The following is a 20,479-nucleotide window of genomic DNA, read 5'->3' on the forward strand; positions in this document are numbered from 1 at the left end:
TGCGTGCGGATGTGCCTGCCCATTGTGATTTCTGCAGCAGTGCTTCTTCCCAGCGCCGAGAAACCCCTTGTGTCGCTCGGGAGGAGAAAAACCTCCCGGAGGGCTGTCGCTCTGGGCATCTGGCCAAGTGGAGCAACTGAAAAGGGGGCCAGGCAGCCAGAGATGTGGGGCACACTTTTCCAAGCCTCTGCCGAAGGCTCCCAGAAAAGGCAGGGACGGGGGGGCGAGAGAGTCTGGGCAATACGCGGCAGGCCCCCTCCGTGAATGCGCATTTCACATTTCTTGACATTTTTAGGGCATTGCTCCGGGAGGGAGGCTGTTCGTTCTCTCTCTCCCCCCCCCCAGTTTGTCAGAAGCAAAATATCTTGTGTCACGGGGGCATCTGAGCCGACGTTGCGTCCTTGGGCAGAAAATGTTTGTAAGAGAGAGCACAAGGATACAATGATGTCTTGGAAATATTCGGTGTAGTGTTTCAAACGACTTTCTTTCCAAGGTGCCCATACCCCTCCTTCATAGCTATAACCACAGCAGTGTCCGTCCGTCCGTTTCCCCCCCCCCAGCTCCGTTAGTCAATTTGGGAGGAACTCAACCACCTCATCTCGTTTTCTTTTAATCGCCAGCAGGATTTCTCCGCTCGCCGGAGGTGACTCGGGCAAAGGCGGGTGTTTCTCTGCTTCCACGGAGAAGCCTTTGCTATTTGTCGGGCTTGTATTCAAGTCCCCTGAAGGGTCTCGGGTTTATTGGCATTTTGGGCCGCGGGCCAGAGATGGAGCGGATCCTGGAACTTAAGCCCTTTCCTCTCTCTCCTCCCCCCCTTTTGCTCTCCGGCAGGTTTTAACGGCCACTTGTGCCAGTACGACGTTGACGAATGTGCCAGCACGCCGTGCAAGAATGGAGCCAAGTGCGTGGATGGTCCCAACGCCTACACGTGCGAATGTACAGAAGGTAGGTGACCAGAAAAAAAAACCCTTTGCAGGATCGCTCAGTGGCGAAGGTCTCGGGCTGTGGGGCCAGAAGTTGGGGAGTTCAAATCTTCCACGGTGCCTCCTTGACCGCGGCTGGACTGGATGACCTCATAGGGTCCCTTCCAGGTCTAGCAGTTCTAAGGTGAGGTTGACGATGGGAAACATCCATATTAAGGTTTCAGTCATTTAGCCGGCTGGGGTTAGCTCAGGGGTTTAGGGATTGGGCTGCAGAGGTTGGGGGTTTGTGGAGCAAGTGGGGAGCAAATCCAGGGCTTCTGAGGGGCGCAATGCCCGCCTCTCGCGGCCGGGCGCCCAAGACCTTTGGCACAAGAGGACTGCCTTTTCCCACCCCCTTGTGCCTGTTTTCTCTCTCTTTGGCCGCCTGGGGCACCGGATACGAGGAGGCCACCCCTCCTTCCATCCTGGCTCCGTCCCAAGACGGCCAGGGCGGCAGTTGGGGGCTCCTTTTCTCCGTGGGTGTGCGCCCCACGGCCTCCCCTCTCCTCCGGCCCCTCGCCTTGGCGGAGGAGAAAGAGGAAGGACAAAAAAAAAAACCCAGCCAGCTTCATCTCCCGAGGCACAGGGTTGGGTGCGCGCGCGTGCATGAGAGAGAGAGAGAGAGGAGTGAAACTGGAGGAGCGCCTGGACAAAAACCGGACGCCATCGGGGCCGCCCCCCCCTCCTCCCCGGCCGCCAACAGTGGGGCTTTTGTGAAGGAGTCTCCCGCCAGAAATCTTCCAGCTGAGCAGACTCTAATGAGGGTCCCGGCCGGGCGGGAGCTGCGATGAAAAGCTGCGATGTGTGGATTTCATGGCGACGAGGGGAGGGATGTGCCCTCAAAGCCTCACTTTGTCCTCCTTCCACCGCTCCTCCATGCTTTTGTCCTCTTCCCCCCTTCCTCCCCTCCGTCCGGCGCTTCTCAGCTGCTGTTATCCCTCGGCGGAGAGGCCAGCCGCCCGCCCCGCCCCCTCCCTACCCGTTGGCATCCTCCGCCCGCCTCTCCGAGCGGCGTGCCAGCGGGCGGAGGCGAGCGGCCGGCCCTAGCCTTTGGCGAAGGGAGAAGAGGGACCCCTTGTGCATCCAGAGGGAGCCTTTGTTCCCTCCGGGGAAGAAGCCGAGCTCTTTTCTGCAGGCGGGGCGATTTCTTGCAAGGGTGAAGGCCACCAACCCTGCCACACCGTTCGAGGTCCCTGGGGGTGTGTTCGTCCCGTCCCTTCCCTTCTGTAGCTGCCAAGCAAGGAGGGGTGAGCCAGCCCACAAGTGTGTGTTTGGTGAACATCTGAGCCTGGCTTCTGGGTGGACATTGCATGGTGGATGTGGCCTGGCTTCTTGGCAGACATGGCCTGCCGTGGCCACGGAGGATGCTCTGGAGCAGCCAACCTGTAGAATCCTAGAAGAATGAGCCCGGAAGGGCCCCCAAAGGCCATCAAGTCCAACCCCTGGGCTCAAGGCAAGGTTGAATTGAACTCAAGCTATCGTAGGAATAGCTCGAGTTCCTTAGCCTTGTTAAGAGCGCTCAACACCTCCGGGTTCCTCTTCGGAAATCACTCCACAAAAATCTCCGCGTGGCCTCGGCTGCTCCCTTCATTTTAGGGAGCGGCTAAGCTCCGCGTTGTCTGCGGGGTGTGTGTGTGTGTGTGTGTGTGTGTGTGTCAGAGTCTGCAGGGACATAGGAGAAGCCTTTTCCAAGACTTGACGTAGGGAGGATCAGCATCTGTTTTTGATCATCCCAGTTGGGAGGACGCACAGTCAGGGGTTTACCTCCTCATCATCTTAAAACTGCTGGAGCTGGAAGGGACCCTATAAGATCATCCAGTCCAGCCCCTGTCAAAGAGGCCATCAGCGGGGGAATTCGAACTCCCAACCTCTGGCTCTGCAACTAGACGCCCAGACCGCCAAACCGCCCAGCAGCTCTGCTCATTGTACAACGCTCTCCTTCCGATGTCCACCCTCTTCCCTGCTCCAGGCTTTTCCGGCCCGCACTGCGAGACCGACATTGACGAATGCGACCCGGATCCCTGCCACTATGGCACCTGCCAGGATGGCATCGCCAGCTTCGCTTGTCTCTGCCAGCCGGGCTACACCGGCCACCGGTGCGACATCAACATCAACGAGTGCCAAAGCCTGCCTTGCAAGAACGGCGGAACCTGCCAAGACCGAAACAACGCCTACAGCTGCCTCTGCCTCAAAGGGACCACGGGTGAGAACTGCCACGGCGTGGGCCTCCAGAGTAGCCTCTATTTTTGCCGAGTCTGTGTGTTTGGCATAACGGGCATGGCGGGTTTGGGGGCTTCTGTGGTTCCGTGTGCAAGAAGGTGCTCCTTAAGGGTCATTGGTGAGCATGTTGTAGCGTGTTTATGTGCGCATCTGTGCCGTATAAAAGGCTGTGCCCTGGCAGTGCAGATTCTGAAGCCTAGACCAAACGCCCTAGGTGACTTTATCTCTTTTCCGAAGGCTTGGTCAGATTTGTTTTGACTTTCCCTAGCTGCTGGACGCGGCATGCAGCTCAGCCGCGGCATCGAAGCCCCGTCGTCCCGACTCCTCTGCATCTTTTCAGGGAACTTCCTAAGATTTCAGTCCGCTTTCCGCCCTGACTTTGCAGCTTAAAATAAAACAAAAATAACATGAAAATAAGAAAACAGCCAGAAACAGGACATCGGAAAGAAAACTCAACTAATGTACAAACGGAACAAAACAAAATAAAAAAACACAAAATGTAACATACATGTCCCCCCTGGTGCTCCCCCAATATATATCCAGCTTAAAGCTTGAAAAACGTGTGGGTTTATAACCTGCCTTTTATTCCTTTGCTTTTCTTTCGAAAGGACCCAACTGCGAAATCAACCTGGACGACTGCGCCAACAGCCCTTGCGATTATGGCAAATGCATCGACAAAATCAACGGCTACGAGTGCGCCTGTGAGCCGGGATACGCAGGTGAGGAGGGGCGCGGGAGGGAGCTGAGCGGGGGACGCAAGTGTGGCACGGGTTGTGACCTGCAGCTGTAGGAATCGCACAAGGACAGATCCTGCCCTTCCTCTGGAGGGACAGCCTTTCGAGTCTTTTCTAGAGGGATCTGCTTTCTCCCCTCCGTCGTCTCCTCTCAAAGCGAAACATGCCCAGTTTGGGGACCAGCTGAAACTCCCAGTGTGCGTGGCGGCCCCCCTTGGCTGATTGCTGGGGTGGATTCCTTCGGCGTCCCCTCGGCTGATGCCCTCTTTGCCGCCCTCTTTCTCCCCTGCAGGAAAGATGTGCAACGTCAACGTGGACGAGTGCGCCAGCAACCCTTGCCACAACGGAGGCACCTGCCAGGACGGCGTCAACGGCTTCACGTGCCTCTGCCCCGAGGGCTACCACGACGCCATGTGCCTTTCGGAAGTGAACGAGTGCAACAGCAACCCTTGTATCCACGGGAGGTGCAATGATGGGCTGAACGGGTAAGCTTTTAGGGGGTTCGGGTTCACTTCCGAGGCTGTTTTCCTGTGTTCCTCGGGTGGGAATCTATTTCCAGTCCTGCTTATGCCTAGCCGTGCTTAATATAAGTAGCACCCTTTTTCTATCCACTCCCCCTGTTAGAGACTAAGAAACGTATTAGTCGGTTGAAGATTTCTATGACGCGTCACGTTTTTTCCTGCTGCCGACGTTTGAACTTAGAAGGGGTTGTTGACATGTTTATGAGGAACCTGGTGAGAAAGGCCAGATGGCTCCTACACATGTTTAAACATGCTTGGGGAGGTCCAAGTCTAGGTTGCAGAGAAAGTGTGACACGTCATAGAAGTCTTTGCGTCAAACTCGTGCCTTTTGCTCATCTGAAGAAAGGAAGGTGTTGAGTGTGTGGTTCCAAGAATTAAGGAAAATGAGATCGAAGTGACATGGGAAAGGTTATAGATGAGTTTGCAAAGAGAGATAGAGATAGAGGAGCCTAAACATAAAAGAAAGATGGCAGAAATCGGCTAGCATAGAAGACAACTATACCAGAAGTCAGTCTACTAGCTAGATGAGGGACACAGGTTAGCTCCGTGATGTGTGACTGCTAGGGTACGTAAACACTAGCCTCTCTCACGGTCGCCCTTCTCTCTCCCTCTCCCTGATCAAAGTTATAAATGCGACTGTGACCCAGGCTGGAGTGGGAGCCACTGCGACATCAACAACAACGAGTGCGAATCCAACCCTTGTACCAACGGCGGCACCTGCAAAGACATGACGAGCGGCTACATCTGTACCTGCCGGGAAGGATTCAGCGGTGAGTGCCCCCTGGGGAGAAGGGATTGGGGCCCCTTTTGGCGTAGGTCCTGCTGGAGAACCAACCCAACCCGAGAGAGGGGTTTTATCCGTCCATCCATCGCACTGGGTTAGATATTAAAAAAAACATAGAAAGAGGGGGGAGATTTCTATGACGTGTCATGCTTTTTTTGCCACCTATGCTTGAACCCACGTGCAAGTTTAAACATGCTTATGAGCCAATCTGGCCTTTCTCACCGGATGACTCCTAAACAGGTCCAAACCCACTTCTAAGTTCAAACATAGGCTGCAGGAAAAAAATATGACATGTCATAGAAATCTTCCCGATCAAGCCCTGAGCTTTATTCATGCAAAGAAAGGAAGGTGTTGAGTGTGTGGTTGAAAGAATTAAGGAAAACAAGGACGGGGTGGCCCAGGAAAGGTTGGGAACCTAAATGTGAGAGGGCAGAAATCAGCTCTACTAGCCAGATGAGGAATGCCGGTCCGGTCAGCAATACATGGCTTAGTAGGGAAGATAAATGCAAGCGCACATCGGTAATGTCCGAGGTTCCGGTTTTAGCCCACGCGTGCCCCCCTTATTCTGCAGAATGGATAATTAAATAATAATGTCCTTTCGGAGTGTGTTATTTCCTATTTCTCCCCACCTTGGAGGTCATTGGACTCGACCCATTGAGTTGTGTCGGGCAGTTGATCTTGGCCAACCAGCTTGGGTCGTAATCTAGCTGGGGCCGCTGGTTGGGGTTTGACCCTGAGTGCCTCCCCTGCTCTAGGTCCCAACTGCCAGACCAACATCAACGAGTGCGCCTCCAACCCTTGCCTGAACCACGGGACGTGCATCGATGACGTGGCTCGCTACCAATGCAACTGCCTTCCGCCCTACACCGGTAAGGGGACCGCCAGCGCGCCCCCGAAGCTGGCAGTCTTTCTTCTGTGGGTTCACGATTGGATGGATGGATGGATGGATGGATGGATGGATGGATGGATGGATGGATGGATGGATGGATGGATGGATGGATGGATGGATGGGTTAGTCAATGGATGGATGGATGGATGGATGGATGGATGGATGGATGGATGGATGGATGGATGGGTTAGTCAATGGATGGATGGATGGATAAGTGAAGATGATCAGTTGCTAATTTTTGTCCCCCTTGCGGCTGGTCTACAGATTTCCATGCCCCACCCTTGCAGGCGTTCAAGGGCCCTGATCCCGTCAAGAGTTCCTCCCCAAACAACACATCCCATCGTTCCGCCAAGTGGAGCCCCCGACTGTTGCAGTCCTATCATTCTCTGTTTTTCCGGCAAACGGGGAATGTTGTTTGTTAGAACTGGAGATGAACCGTCCGCCCGGTTCACCCAGCCGGGCGTGGTGTAAGAAAATACTGAATGGAACGGGTGGCCGTCTTTTGGCCCAGCTCCCCTTTCTGCAAATGAACCCCGTTTGCCCCACTTGACAGCCCTTTCGGAAGGATGTGCCCTGGGAAGATCAGCGGCTTCTCCGCCCGCCCGTTTTCAGGGTTTAGGATTTCTGCTGAGCCGGCTCCCTTCCTCCCGTTTCCGGCTTCCTTTCGCGGCACAAAATGGCAACGGCGGACAATTGGAGGAAGCGGTGACTTCTTTCCTGCCCTCGCCGGTTGCCATGGGAGAAAAGCAGGGAACGCGAGGGGCTGCGGGCTCTGGAAAACAGACGAGGCCTTTGGGTGACATGGACTGGCCGAGGAGATAACGTTATGTGGGAATGGAGGTGGCTTTGTCAACAGGAAAGCCCGTTGCACCCGGGTGCAAGGGGCAGGAGAAGAGAAACACACCCGTCAAAACCTGTTTTCCCCCTTTCAAAAAGATGTTCCTTTCGGGGAAGGTGTGTGTGTCTGTGTTGGCTGAATTGTTCCCGAATGTAAATATGTGAAATTCGTTGCACTGGTGTCTTTGGAAACCTGGCCTTTTCGCCAAACGACGCTCTGCGTGGAAAGGTTCCTTCCCCGAAAAAAAGGAAACGTCTTGGGAGGGTGCCATGGGGCCAAGGCTGCTCTGGGGGACCCGGGGGCTAAAAAATCTGTGGGAATGGGGACGGATCCCGACCCACGCCTCCCGCAAAGGCCTCGGAGGTAGCGGCACACCCATGCCCCGGACGCAACCCGGGGCTCGTTGGGCGCGTGGCAAAAAGTGCCATCATCCCCTTGCCCCCATCGTGCGGTGGAGCTGGGCCACCCAGCGATGCTCAAGCGGCCCCTTTTTTGCTCTTCCAAACTCCAGGGCCCACCTGCCGGGAGGTGCTGGCGCCTTGCGCGGACGGTCCCTGCAAGAATGGCGGTGAATGCGTCGAGTCGGAGGACTACAAGAGTTTCATGTGCATCTGCCCTTCCGGGTGGCAAGGTACCCCATTTGGCAGCGGGGGGGGGGGCAGGCTGAGGATCTATATATATATATATATATATTTGCTCTGAATTGCACTTTTCTATAAGGAGCCCATTTCTAGGATTTTAATATTTTCAGTCTGCGGATAAGGGAGTCAGCGGATACCGAACCTGCGGATAAGGGGGTCTTACTGTATCTCTGGGAGTTTTTCCTCTGCTTTTTCCTGAAGTTTTAACTCCACATCGACCACCATGGTTTTCATTCTTTCATTTGACCGTTTCTCCCCCCCCCAACCACTTTAAAATATAATTAAGGGAAATGTATTCCTTGGAGATGAGTATGATTGATGGAACATTGAACGTTGGGGTAGAAATTTTAAAGGAAGAGATAAATAAAGGGTGTTAAAAGAGAGAGAGAAAGAGGTTTGGTTTTAAAAACAATACAGGAGGAGAAGAAGTTTTGCCCCTTTGCCGGACAGCCGAACGGATTTGTCGAACTTGACTTTTCAGGCCAGACGTGCGAGATTGACATCAACGAGTGTGTGAAGAGCCCCTGCCGGAACGGCGCCACCTGTCAGAACACAGATGGGGGCTACGGGTGCCTCTGCAGGCCCGGATTCACGGGCCACAGCTGCGAGACCGACATCGACAACTGTCAGCCCAGTAAGCGAGGCCAAGCGGTCCGGAGGCCGGGCGAGAGTCCGTTTCCCCTCGAGGGGCTTTTTATCCCCATCTGCCAGGAAGAGGGGAGGACTCAAGGGTGCGGATGGAGGTCCCTTCTAAACCAGGGGTGTCCTTGGACTACAACTCCCAGAAGGCCTGGCCGGCACAGCGGGTGGCGAAGGCTTCTGGGAGTTGTAGTCCACGAACCAACGGGGAGAGGCCAAAGTGGGGTGGGTTCCGATGACCTCCTTGGGCGGCTTCCGATGACCTTCCAAACCATCCCCTGGAAGATCATCTGGACCAAGCAAGCCACGGTCCAGAGAGCAGGGATTCCCAACCTTGAGACACCCAGGTGTCTTTGGACTACGACTCCCAGAAATCTTGGCCAGCACACCTGGAGGCATCTGGGCGTTGTCCTCGTCCAAGGTTGGGAGTCCCTGCTGGACACCACGAAACACACACCGCTCTGTGGGTTGGTCCCAGCGACCCTCAGCCCACCACTTTGGTCTGGAGGATGCTCTGCACCAAGCAAACCGTGGTGGGCAGGCATGGGGAGCAGGATCCGTCCGGGGCTATCCTGGCTCTCTGGGAGGCCAGCCGAGCCGAGCCTGCCTTCCTTTCCGGTCCCTTCAGATCCCTGCCACAACGGCGGCTCCTGCACGGACGGCGTCAACCGCTTCTTCTGCGACTGCCTGGCGGGTTTCCAGGGCTCCCGGTGCGAGGAGGACGTGGACGAGTGCGCCAGCAGCCCCTGCCAGAACGGGGCCAACTGCACCGACTGCGTCAACAGCTACACCTGCACGTGCCCCTCCGGCTTCAGCGGGATCCACTGCGAACACAACACCCCGGACTGCACCGAAAGGTCCGTCTCGGCCCGGGAGGAGCCCGGCGGGGACTGGCTCTCCTCCTGGGGATGCTCAGCCCCCTTGGACCTGGGCTGTTGCACGAGCCAACATCCTTGGCTTTCCTGGTCCTTCTGCAACCCTCTTGCCCGCTGGGAGAGGAATTGGCTTTTCCAGGAACGATTGGGTTGCCAGGTCTCCCTTTATGTAGGACAGAAACGATGCAAGGGAGTAGTTAAGAGCCACGAACTCTACAAAAGCCCTGCTCCTCGTTGACTTTTGGAGACATGGCCAGCAGGCTGCATTTTCGGGGTCATTATCCTTGGTGGGGATGGGGGATGGGGGGCTGACTATGGGAATCAGCTGTGCGGGGGCGAGTGCATGCGGGTCAGGGTGGGGTGTGGTGGGAGGTCTGTCTCTGCCGCCCGGTCCGGCTCAGGCCACGGACTTGCACCGGCCTGCAGACCAGGGTTTGGGGACCTCTGCAGTACGGTCTCTGGTTCCCTCTAGTGGAGAAATCTGGTAAATGCATCACAAAAAATAGGTATTTCTAGTTTTAATATTTTTAATATTTTCAGACCACAGATAAGTGAAATTGCAGACACCGATTCCCATAGACACGGGGGTCCTCCTGCGGTTCGTGGGAGCAGAATGGGAGCATTATTTTCAGTTTGGGCTGAAGGTGTGCAGCTGTTGAGCTGGCTTCTTTTTCCTTCCCTTCTTCAGCTCCTGCTTCAATGGGGGGACCTGCGTGGACGGCATCAACACCTTCACCTGCCTGTGCCCGCCCGGCTTCACCGGCATCTACTGCGAGCACGACATCAACGAGTGCGACTCCAAGCCCTGCTTGAACGGAGGCACCTGCCAGGACAGCTACGGGACGTACAAGTGCACCTGCCCGCAGGGTTACACCGGACTCTACTGCCAGGTAGTACATCCTGGAAATGCATGTGATTAGGTATTTCTGGGTTTGCTGATGTAGTATTTTCAGCCAGCGGATAAGTGAAGCAGCGGATACGGAACCTGCGGATAGGAAAGTCCTGCTGTATTGTGCCATAAGTTTTCAGGGATTAAAGCACTTCACCAAGTCTTTGCCTTCCTCCAGCACTCCTGGGGGAAGAGAGCAACCCATTCACTGCCTCCGCATTTCTCTCCTCGTGAAGGAATCTCGTCGTGCGGTCCCTGACTTAGAGGCTGAGAGCCAGAGGCTTGCTCAGGGTTGTTCTCTGAGTCGGCGGGCAGAAGTGAAATATCCAGGGGCTTCCTTGTCCACAAGCTGCTCCCACCTTTTGGGGGCAGCGTCCCTCCACGGACCCACGCCCTGGCGGGGGGGGCTCCTTGCTTACTGGCTCGCGCTTCTCCCTCCTCCCCAGAACCTGGTGCGCTGGTGTGACTCCTCGCCCTGCAAGAACGGCGGGAAGTGCTGGCAGACCAACAACCTGTACCGGTGTGAATGCGCCAGCGGCTGGACGGGGGTGTACTGCGACGTGCCCAACGTCTCCTGCGAGGTGGCCGCTCGGCAGCAAGGTGGGTCCTCTTTCGGGACCCCTCGGCTTTCCCGCCTCGCCGCTTCCCTGCCAGCCCGTCCTGGGGGCAGAGCATCCGAGAGGGGTTTTTCTTAAGGGCGAGCGCAAGGGAACAGGAAGGGAGGTTTCGTGCCAGCCCCAGTCCCCTTCTCTATTCCCCTGGGGCTGTGTGCGAACGCAGGCGCCCCATGACCTGAGCCTCATGGTGCCCCCCCCCTTTGGCTTCGTCCTTGCAGGTGTGGAGGTCACCCACCTGTGTCGCAGTTCCGGCGTCTGCATAGACCGGGGCAACACCCACTTCTGCCACTGCCAGCCGGGCTACACGGGCAGCTACTGCGAGGAACAGGTGGACGAGTGCGCCCCCAACCCCTGCCAGAATGGGGCCACGTGCACGGACTATCTCGGAGGCTATTCGTGTGAGGTATGTGTGCCCCGGGGCTGAGGGACGGGGGCTGGAGGCGCAGGGGTTCCCTTGCCCGTGGGCTCGGCCCACGTAAGCCTCCCCTGCCACGCCAGGTCTGGGCAGGTACCCCCGGCGTCACCACTGGGAGAAACGTTTCCGATGGTGCAGGGCGAGCTGGGCTCTTTAGCGTGGCATCTTGGAACGCCCCGTTCTTTGCAAGGTTTTTGATTGGTTTTAAGTCTTTGGATCTATACGGAGAACACAGCCGGATTCCTCTGCTTTCCCGGCAGTGTTCTGCGATGTGATGGACGTTTGCTTTAAAAGACATGGAAGAAACGCAATTATAGGAGGACCGCGATATCCGCAGGGGATCGGTTCCAATCTCCTCCCCCCCCCCATGCAGAAAAGCACAGATATAGAAACACGAGAATGAAAAAAAATAGTCTCTAGTTCCCTCTAGTGGCTAGTTTTTGTAATACACCTCAGAAACACATATTTCTGGGCATGTCTGTTATTTAATATTTTCAGGCAGCGGAAAAGTGAAACTATGGATATTGGGGCCCTGCTGGAACAATAACACATACTACTGTAGAAAGAGCTACAGAAAGGGTGCTTTACAGGATGAGCCCTAACCAGGGTCTGCTGTCCTGTCCTTCTTTCTCTAGTGCGTTGCGGGCTTCCATGGAGCGAACTGCTCAGAGGCGATCAACGAGTGCCTCTCGCACCCGTGTCAGAACGGGGGCACTTGCATCGATCTCGTCAACGCCTACAAATGCTCTTGCCCGCCAGGAACCCAAGGTAAAAACGAATACGGCTGAGCTTGGGGGGGGGGGTTTGCGGATTTTTCTTTGAATATTTTTACAATGAAGTGAATCAGTGGATACTGATCCAGCGGATAAGGGGGTCCCGCTGTATTGAATAGGGCAGTGTGTGTGTGCCCGCTCGTTGCCTGGGGACCCTCACGAAGGGAATGGGGGGCTGGAGGAATCCCTTGATGCAGCCGACCTTCGTGACAGTGACCAGGCTCCTCTGTCGCTGCAGGATAGTCTCCCCCCCCCCTTGCCATGGCTCCCTTCTTGAGCTCCCTCACCGGTGTTCTCTGGGAGGGAGGAAAACGGGCGCCACCCCTCCTGATCCACAGCTTCTCCTCCTTCCCGCAGGGGTGCACTGCGAGATCAACGTGGACGACTGCAGCCCTTCCTTGGAGGGCCCGAACGTGGCCCCCAAGTGCTTCAACGGCGGGAAGTGCCTCGACCGCGTGGGGGGCTACAGCTGCCTCTGCCTGCCGGGCTTTGTCGGGGAGCGCTGCGAGGGGGACGTCAACGAGTGCCTCTCCAACCCTTGCGACCCGCGCGGGACCCAGAACTGCGTCCAGCGCATCAACGATTACAAGTGCGAGTGTCGGCTGGGCTATTCAGGTGAGAGGAAGCTGCGTTTTTGTCCTGTCTCATCCACGGGGAATTGGTTCCAAGCCTTCCCCCCCCCCGCGGATGCTGAAACCTGCGGATGCAGCGAACGCTATCCGTTGCGTTATCTCTGGCGAGTTGGGTGCTGGATGGGGCTGAACCGTTTCAGGCTCGGTGCTCCGGCCGGCGCGGTGCAGAAAAAGGCCGCGGGGCTGTCCCCAAGGAGGCTGACGGGCACTGACGACCCTTCTCCCTCTTTCCAGGGCGGCACTGCGAGACGGTGGTGGACGGCTGTCGGAACAAGCCCTGCAGGAACGGTGGGAGCTGCGCGGTGGCCAGCAACACCCAGCACGGCTACATCTGCCGATGCCCGCCGGTGTGTGCCATGGGCTTGGTGGGAGAGGAGAGCCCCACTTATTTTTCTTAATTTTGGATTAGAAAAGAGGGGGCGTCTTATACATGGGGGTGTCTTATACATGGAAAAATACGGGTATGCCTGCTACCGATTGCTCCCACCAAGGCAGAGACTTCATTTACCCACCTTGGGAGGACGGAAGGCTGAGTGAACCTTCAGCCGGCGACCTGAGCCTGTTGAAATAAAACTTGGGTCACGAGCAGAGACTCAACTGCAGCGTTGCAGTTGGACGCCTGTGCCACAAGGCTTATACAACACTCTGGCTCTTCCTGTTGCTGAGTGTGTGTGTCTGTATGTCTGTACAGATTGTGAGCGTCCATCCTTTCCCTTCCAGGGTCTGGACGGGGCCACCTGTGAGAACGACCTGCGCAGTTGCGGGAACCTGCGCTGCCTGAACGGGGGCACCTGCGCCTCGGGCCCAAAGGGTACCAAATGCCTGTGCGCCCTGGGCTTCACGGGCCCCGAGTGCCAGTTCCCCTCCAACAGCCCCTGCCACTCGGGCCCCTGCTACAACGGGGGCACCTGCCAGTTCGCCAAAGAGGCCCCCCACTACCGCTGCCACTGCCCCGTCAACTTCAACGGGCTCAACTGCCACATCCTGGACTACGACTTCCGAGGGGGCGTCGGGCAGGACATCACGCCGCCCCCTTTCGAGGAGGAGTGCGAGATCCCCGGCTGCCCCAGCCAGGCGGGCAACAAGATCTGCGACGCCAAGTGCAACAACCATGCCTGCCACTGGGACGGGGGCGACTGCTCGCTCAACTTCAACGACCCCTGGAAGAACTGCTCCCAGTCCCTCCAGTGCTGGAAGTACTTCAACGACGGCAAGTGCGACCCCCAGTGCAACAACACCGGGTGCCTTTACGATGGCTTTGACTGCCAGAAGGTGGAGGGGCAGTGCAAGTGAGTCCCTGACACCCTCCCCCTCCTCGGTTTATTTTTTGGGGGGGCAGTTTTTGTTGTCCCAGGAGGAAGGGGCGGGAGACGATATCGCTGCGCTCCGGAAAAATCATTTTCTTGGTTTAAATGTTTATTTTGGGCTAATTTGTGGTGTGGTTGATCCATCGGCACGGTTAAAAAGAGGGTTGTGGGAGGAAGCAGGGGGTGCCTCTGAAAAAAGGGGTGCAAATTCACACCCGCACGGTCCTCCCCCCCAATGCTTCCTTCCTTCTGTCCGTCCACCACCACCCTTCCTTCTTGACCCTGCGGCGAGCAGCGGCCATCAGGTCTTGAACCTGCATAGCGGGCAGCAGTTGTGGGGGGGAGTGATGTCACCTGCCTCGCTAGCCGTGTGCCGGAGGATCGTCTTGGTCTGCAGGCCACCGCTTTGAGGACCGAGGGCCTCTCCTCTTGGTCTTGACCAGGCTGGAAATTCTGGGAAATTCTGCCCTTCTCGGTGACTGAGAAATAGAGGGTTTAGTTTCCACCTTGGGAACTCACCGTCACCCTAGAATCCTAGAATAACGTTGGCATTTAAGGCCATCAAGTCCAACCTCCTGTTCAGAGCAGGAATCCCAGTCCAAGCAGATCTGGTCCAATTTTCTCTTGAAGGCCTCCAGCGTTGGGGGGCTCACCACCACCTCCCGAGGTCACGAGTCCTGTTGTCATACTGCTTTAACAGTTGAGAGGTTTTTCCGCCAAAATCTGGCATCCTGTCGCTGGAGCCCATGATAGCCAAGCAGAATTTTTTAAATTCCACCTGCCCTTCTTCTTGGGCGTGGGAAGGTCGTGGGGCGTTGATCGTGCCCAGTGACCTGACTGCTTTCTTTTCTTCCTCCTCCCTCTCCGCCTAGTCCTCTGTATGACCAGTACTGTAAGGACCACTTCTCCGACGGCCACTGCGACCAGGGCTGCAACAATGCCGAGTGCGAGTGGGACGGGCTGGACTGCGCCAACCACGTGCCCGAGAAGCTGGCCGACGGGACCCTGGTGGTGGTCGTCTTGACCGCCCCGGAGATCCTGAGGAACAACTCGTTGAACTTTCTGCGGGAGCTCAGCCGCGTCCTCCACACCAACGTGGTCTTCAAGAAGGACGACAGCGGCGCGTACATGATCTTCCCGTACTACGGGAACCCGGAGGAGCTGAAGAAGCACCACATCAAGCGGTCGGCCGAGAGCTGGCCCGACGTGGCGGGGGCCGTCCTGAGAGTCAAGGCGTCTCTCTACTCGAGGGTCAGCGGGAGGCAGAAGAGAGAGCTGGAGGAGATCGCCCCTTGCGGGTGAGACGGACGGCCGTAGCCGTCTTTTTTGAGGAGCGGCCGCTTCTCCGGGGTGAAATGCGGTGGAGGTCTTGCCACCCTCCGGGCCACGGGATGGCGTGGGATCATCCCCCCTCTCGTTCTCCTCCCCACCACAGGTCCGTGGTTCACCTGGAAATCGACAACCGCCAATGCATCCAGTCCTCCTCCCAGTGTTTCCAGAGCGCCAACGACGTCGCCGCGTTCCTGAGCGCCCTGGCCTCCCTCGGGAACCTGGACATTCCCTACAAAATCGAAGCAGTCAAGAGTAAGTTTGACCCACACGGTCCCTCCCCTCCTGGGGATCCAGACCTAGGCAGGCGTCCTGGGGGAGAGGGGGTCCGACGGATGGGGTAGCCTCGTGGGCTGGCCCTTCTCCTTCCGCTGGCTTTGAACCCCGGACAGCATCGCTAAGGGCCTGCCGCCTTCTCCGGAGCGGTCGTTCTGGGTGAAAAATCGCTTCACCCTGAGCATCTGGCCCCTCATTTTTCCAGAATCAGACTCTTCCTCAAGTTGGGTGTTGAAGCTGTTCAAAGGATCCTGTCTATTGGCTTGGCTTATCTGTCTGTCTTTCTATCTATTTTCCTTTCTTTCTTCTCTCTCTCTCTTCCTCTCTCATTTGTTTGTGCGTTTGTGTGAAAGAGAGAGAGAGAGAATAGATAGGAAGATGCAGCTGTATATACGTACACGTCACATGTAGAGATGGGCATGAATTGAACTACGAACCGGGGGGGGGGGAACACAAACTGGGCTGGTTCGTGGTTTGGTTCATGCGACCGATTTTGCAAGAATGAAATGATGATGTCTTCAAGCCACTGCCATCCTGAGAGGCTACAGCCCCCCCTTCCCGGCACAACCCTGGAAAACGAACCACAAACAACCGGTTTGTTTTTTTTTGGGGGGGGGCAGTTGTGGTAGTTTGCGGTTTGTAGGTATCCAGGAACCATCACAAACCACCCGTGTTTTTTTTTCCTGTTTGGGCCCTTCTCTGAACGTGTTTCACGTTGTGGGTGGACTTAAGTGGCTATAAACCAAAACTGTGCAAATAGTTGTGCCACCCCCCAAAAAAGTTATTCAATGCAGTAGGCTGCTTTGGCTCCTTTTTAGGAAGGACAGCAGAGTAAAAAATGGTTTAAATAAATAAATAGCATGCAAGGGACACAGCCTGTCTGCATTTGACCGTATCCGAGGAAGCGGTTGAATGTCTCTTTGAGAAGGAGGCAGTGTTCCCTTTCTCCTTTTAATAAAAAAACACACACAAAACGCGCGGCCTTCAGGTTTGGTCTTTTATCCAGAGTATTATTTCGAAATCATTACGGCGAGGCGGGGGGGGCGGAGGGTGTGGGGGCGGGCGAACGGAAACCTCGGCGCCCGAACCTTGCCATCGATCTGCGGCCCTGCGAAGTGTTGAAGTTTGCATCTCGCAAATCCCCCCTTCAATCCGCGCGACTTAACAGCTCAATGTGCAGGCAGCGATTTGAAGTTGGCTAATCCTTTTTCCCTTCAAGGAAGGAAAGGCTGCTTCTCCACTGAGGCCCGGAGTTTGCAAGTCTGATGAATCGGACAGAAAAAAAAAAACGACCTCCTCCTTTTTCTTCTTCTTCTTTTTCCAGAGGGCTTTGGAGAGGAGTTGAGGGCACCAGGAGGGGAGGGGGTGGAAGAACGAGAGGATGCTCTAACGAGCCCCCTTTACGAACTAATGGAGCATCATTTGGTCTCTGCCTCTGGCTTAATATGCAGCCGGATTCCACGCGCTCCCGGTTCACGCTCCCTTCTCTTTTTCAGGCGAAACGACGGTACCCCCACCGAAGAACCAGTGGTATCCTATGTACGTGGTGGTGCTGGTTCTCTTCGTCCTGGTCATCGCCGGCGTCGGAGTCTTGGCCTCGCGCAAGCGGCGGAGGGAACATGGCCAACTCTGGTTCCCGGAGGGCTTCAAAGTGACCGAATCTAGCAAGAAGAAGCGCCGAGAGCCGCTGGGAGAGGATTCGGTGAGGCTGAAGTGAGTAATCCCTCCGCTTCTCGAGTTCAGGGCCTCGGGGCCGGGCTCCAGAGACGGCTCTTCCCGCACCGGTTCGGGCGGTTGTCCATCCGCCGTGGCGGTGGTTCCCTCGGCGTCCGTCCCCAGGTTTGAGCTGGCTTCCCGCTCTGCCGTTTTGACATGGAGAGCCTTTTGCTTCTGGCGCCTTGGGTGTGACAGCTCCGGAAGCCACACAAGGAATGGGAAGGCGGACGTTTCATTGAGAAAAAGAAAGTGTAGGGGAGACAGGTTTTCATATATACCTGATTCGGTTCTGAACCACATCAGGCATTTTCCATAGAAAGAAAGATCATTGCATTTTCTAATTTCTGGGACTGCCATTCCCCATTTTTTTTTTTGAGCTAAAATTTGGGGAGATGTACCAGTTTTTTGTTTGGCTGGTTTTTTTTTTAAATAGCCCCTAAAGGCTACCAAGCCCCCCCCCCCGGGGAGTGCTCCACGCCTCACTCTTGATTTATATACTTTTCTCACTTGTGCGCCTGCTGTCCAGCTGTGTTTGAATGAGAAATGTAAAGGGGGCAGGGGGGAATTTTTTAATTATTATTTTCAATTACGTCAGATTGCTTCTGGCTCACGACGAGCGGTTTGGCTTTCCTAGCAAAAGGTCTTAACTCTTTCTGCCTTCTTCTGTCCCCCGCCCGCCTCGCACGTACGAAACAGGCCTTTGAAAAACGCTTCGAACGGCGCCCTGATGGACGACAATCAGAACGAATGGGGTGACGAGGAGACCCTGGACCCCAAGAAATTCAGGGTGAGCCCCGGGGAAGAAGGGTGGCCCTCCGGGTCCGGTGGCGTCCCAATGGGGTGGACGAAAGGAGGGCCGGGGGGGGTCCTGCCCCACCACCGAGGATTCATGTCTCCCCAGGCTTTTTCGGCCGTGCCTCCCCCACCCCCTTCGTGCTCTCCAAAAATGGAGCTTCCTGTCACCTTCCGGGGTCCGAGGACAGCAATAGGCCACCGCTTTCTCTTAATTTGGGCCTCAGAGGAGTGTGATGGTGCAAAATCAAACCTGCACAGAATCCAGGCTTCTGGTTCCTTGTTGGGTGGCCGCCTGACTCGTTTTTGACACCGTTGTGTGTGCAGTAGGGCTCCTGATCTGTGGGATCGCTACCCACCTGTGCCCTCCTCCTCCTCCTCCCCAGAACTAGCCAGTCCGCTCCCTGTTTGCGGCGCAGCTATCGCCTCCGCCATCGTGGCGCCAACAGCGGAAGGAGCCCGGCTGGCTCTTCCCCGCCTCCCCTGGCAGCCGACCGCCAGCTGATGGGCAGGGTCTGCTGAACGAGGAGGCAGGGAAGAGCTGACCGATTCTGCATTTGGCGTGACAGTGACAACAATGGAGCCAAGCACCACATGGGGGGGGGAGGGAGGGAAGGGGCCTCTGTACCACCATTTCCCTGGGGATCTGAATACATAGAACCCATGTCTAATATTTATACATGTCCCCAAAGGCCTATTTACCAGAAAGCGCCACTAGAGGGAGCCAGAGACCATGCAATCTATTACAGGCGATAGTTCCGCGTTTTTCACCCTCTGTGGGGGGGGCTCGGATTTGACCCCCTGCAGACACCACGGTCCCACCGTATGTGCTCCGGGTGTGCCTGTTTTATAAGGGGGGGCCCCCTTGTGACCTCTCCCCATGGCTCTTTTGCAGGGGGAGGAGCAGGCCATGCTTCCCGACATGGACGAGCAGACGGACCACCGGCAATGGACGCAGCAGCACCTGGACGCGGCCGACCTGCGCCTTTCCTCCATGGCGCCCACCCCGCCACAAGGCGAGATCGATGCCGACTGCATGGACGTCAACGTGCGAGGGCCAGGTAGGGGGAAAAACACACACACACCCCACTCCGCTTTCTCCAATTTTTGTCTAGAGGTGCAACGCCACCGGGGTCAGCATGGCGCTTGGCAGGCAAACCCGGCTGGTGCAAGGCAAACGGAATGAAGGTCGCTCGGCCTTTTTGCTCTTTATTCCCATCTTCTTTGCAAACAACCTGTAAAGTGCGCCAGTTTCCGTCATATGTCAGAGTCGGGGCACAAGTCCAGGAAAAACGGGGTGCGTCCCGGTGTCAGGTCAGCCGACGCGAACACCTGGGTCTCAGAGAGAGAGGAGGGAGAGCATTTGGGGCAGAGAGGGGGTCCCCTGCTCCTCCCCACCGGGTCCGGCCGCTGACCAGCCTGTCTGGCTTGTCTCCTTGCAGATGGCTTCACTCCCCTGATGATCGCTTCGTGCAGCGGAGGGGGCCTGGAGACGAGCAACAGCGAGGAGGAGGAAGACGCCCCCGCCGTCATCTCCGATTTCATCTACCAAGGGGCCAGCCTGCACAACCAGACCGACCGCACGGGGGAGACGGCGCTCCACCTGGCGGCCCGCTACTCCCGCTCGGACGCCGCCAAGCGGCTGCTGGAAGCCAGCGCCGACGCCAACATCCAGGACCACATGGGGAAGACTCCGCTCCACGCCGCCGTCTCCGCGGATGCTCAGGGCGTCTTCCAGGTAAGGTCCGCCGGCTAAGGCTCTCTTGGTCGTCTCTGATCCCCCTCGGCTCTTCCGGAGTCATTTTCTAGCCGTGGGTTTTGATCTTTAAATCCCAGGTGGTTGTTAATTTTGCCCGTCGGCCTCCTTGAGTCGCTAAGAGAAAAGCAGAGTGCCCCCCTTGTGTGGTTGGGTTTTTTTTTTTAAATTACCGTATTTTTCGCACCATAAGACGTACTTTTTCCCCACAAAACAGGGGGGTGGAAAGTCTGTGCATCTTATGGAGCAAAGAAAACAGATTATATTTTCCTGTTTTCTTCTCCTAAAAAATTGGTGCGTCTTATGGAGCGAAAAATACGGTACATTTTCAATAATATAACAATAACAAAACGCAACGAAACGTCAAAAAGAAAAATTTGCCAAATCTTATCAACTTACAAAGAAAGCACGAATACTGTATAACATAACACTTTCAACTCTGTGTTTCTCACCACCTTCGGGACCAATTTACTTATTTATTTGGAAGGGGCCTCTTTACTGATTGACTTACTAGTTAGGAAGGGGCCTTTACAGTCTTCGAGTCCGACCCCCCGCTTTATGGATTTATTTGGTTTTCTTCTCTCTCACACACATACACACCGGGGTGGGGAATATATTTATGTTAAAATGATGGATCAATGAAAACTGAATGGATTGCGCCCAATGTGTTTCCACCTGCTTGCTGTATCTGCCGGCTGGTCACCCGGAGCGCTCTGGCAAGAAAAAAGGGCGAGCACCGTGTCCTCACCGGTCACACCAAACCAAAGGCGCCTTTTTCTAGTGGCGTCAAAACAATGACACAACAGACTCCAGGCCTCTTTATGTCCTCCGGCAGTTAATAAGCAGCTAGCATCGAAGGGAAGCGTGGCCGTAA

At 56.0% G+C, this 20,479-nt stretch overlaps 1 protein-coding gene across 1 annotated transcript in view; it reads left to right on the forward strand.

Annotated features, from left to right (window-relative positions):
• NOTCH1 (notch receptor 1) overlaps positions 1–20,479 on the forward strand; it is a 51,401-nt gene that overhangs the window by 28,351 nt on the left and 2,571 nt on the right. The window contains exons 10-31 of the mRNA XM_072984727.2: positions 832–945; positions 2,932–3,165; positions 3,791–3,901; positions 4,209–4,401; positions 5,062–5,207; positions 5,977–6,090; positions 7,460–7,579; positions 8,071–8,223; positions 8,857–9,085; positions 9,792–9,993; positions 10,439–10,592; positions 10,828–11,012; positions 11,660–11,792; positions 12,155–12,412; positions 12,664–12,776; positions 13,150–13,718; positions 14,609–15,034; positions 15,172–15,320; positions 16,838–17,054; positions 17,754–17,844; positions 18,745–18,910; positions 19,292–19,587. Of these exons, the coding sequence (XP_072840828.2) occupies positions 832–945; positions 2,932–3,165; positions 3,791–3,901; positions 4,209–4,401; positions 5,062–5,207; positions 5,977–6,090; positions 7,460–7,579; positions 8,071–8,223; positions 8,857–9,085; positions 9,792–9,993; positions 10,439–10,592; positions 10,828–11,012; positions 11,660–11,792; positions 12,155–12,412; positions 12,664–12,776; positions 13,150–13,718; positions 14,609–15,034; positions 15,172–15,320; positions 16,838–17,054; positions 17,754–17,844; positions 18,745–18,910; positions 19,292–19,587 (4,373 nt within the window). The remainder of the gene's footprint in view (positions 1–831; positions 946–2,931; positions 3,166–3,790; positions 3,902–4,208; positions 4,402–5,061; positions 5,208–5,976; positions 6,091–7,459; positions 7,580–8,070; positions 8,224–8,856; positions 9,086–9,791; positions 9,994–10,438; positions 10,593–10,827; positions 11,013–11,659; positions 11,793–12,154; positions 12,413–12,663; positions 12,777–13,149; positions 13,719–14,608; positions 15,035–15,171; positions 15,321–16,837; positions 17,055–17,753; positions 17,845–18,744; positions 18,911–19,291; positions 19,588–20,479) is intronic.

This window comes from Pogona vitticeps, chromosome ZW-PAR (genome assembly GCF_051106095.1).
Source record: "Pogona vitticeps strain Pit_001003342236 chromosome ZW-PAR, PviZW2.1, whole genome shotgun sequence".
In the NCBI taxonomy this organism is placed as follows: domain Eukaryota; kingdom Metazoa; phylum Chordata; class Lepidosauria; order Squamata; family Agamidae; genus Pogona; species Pogona vitticeps.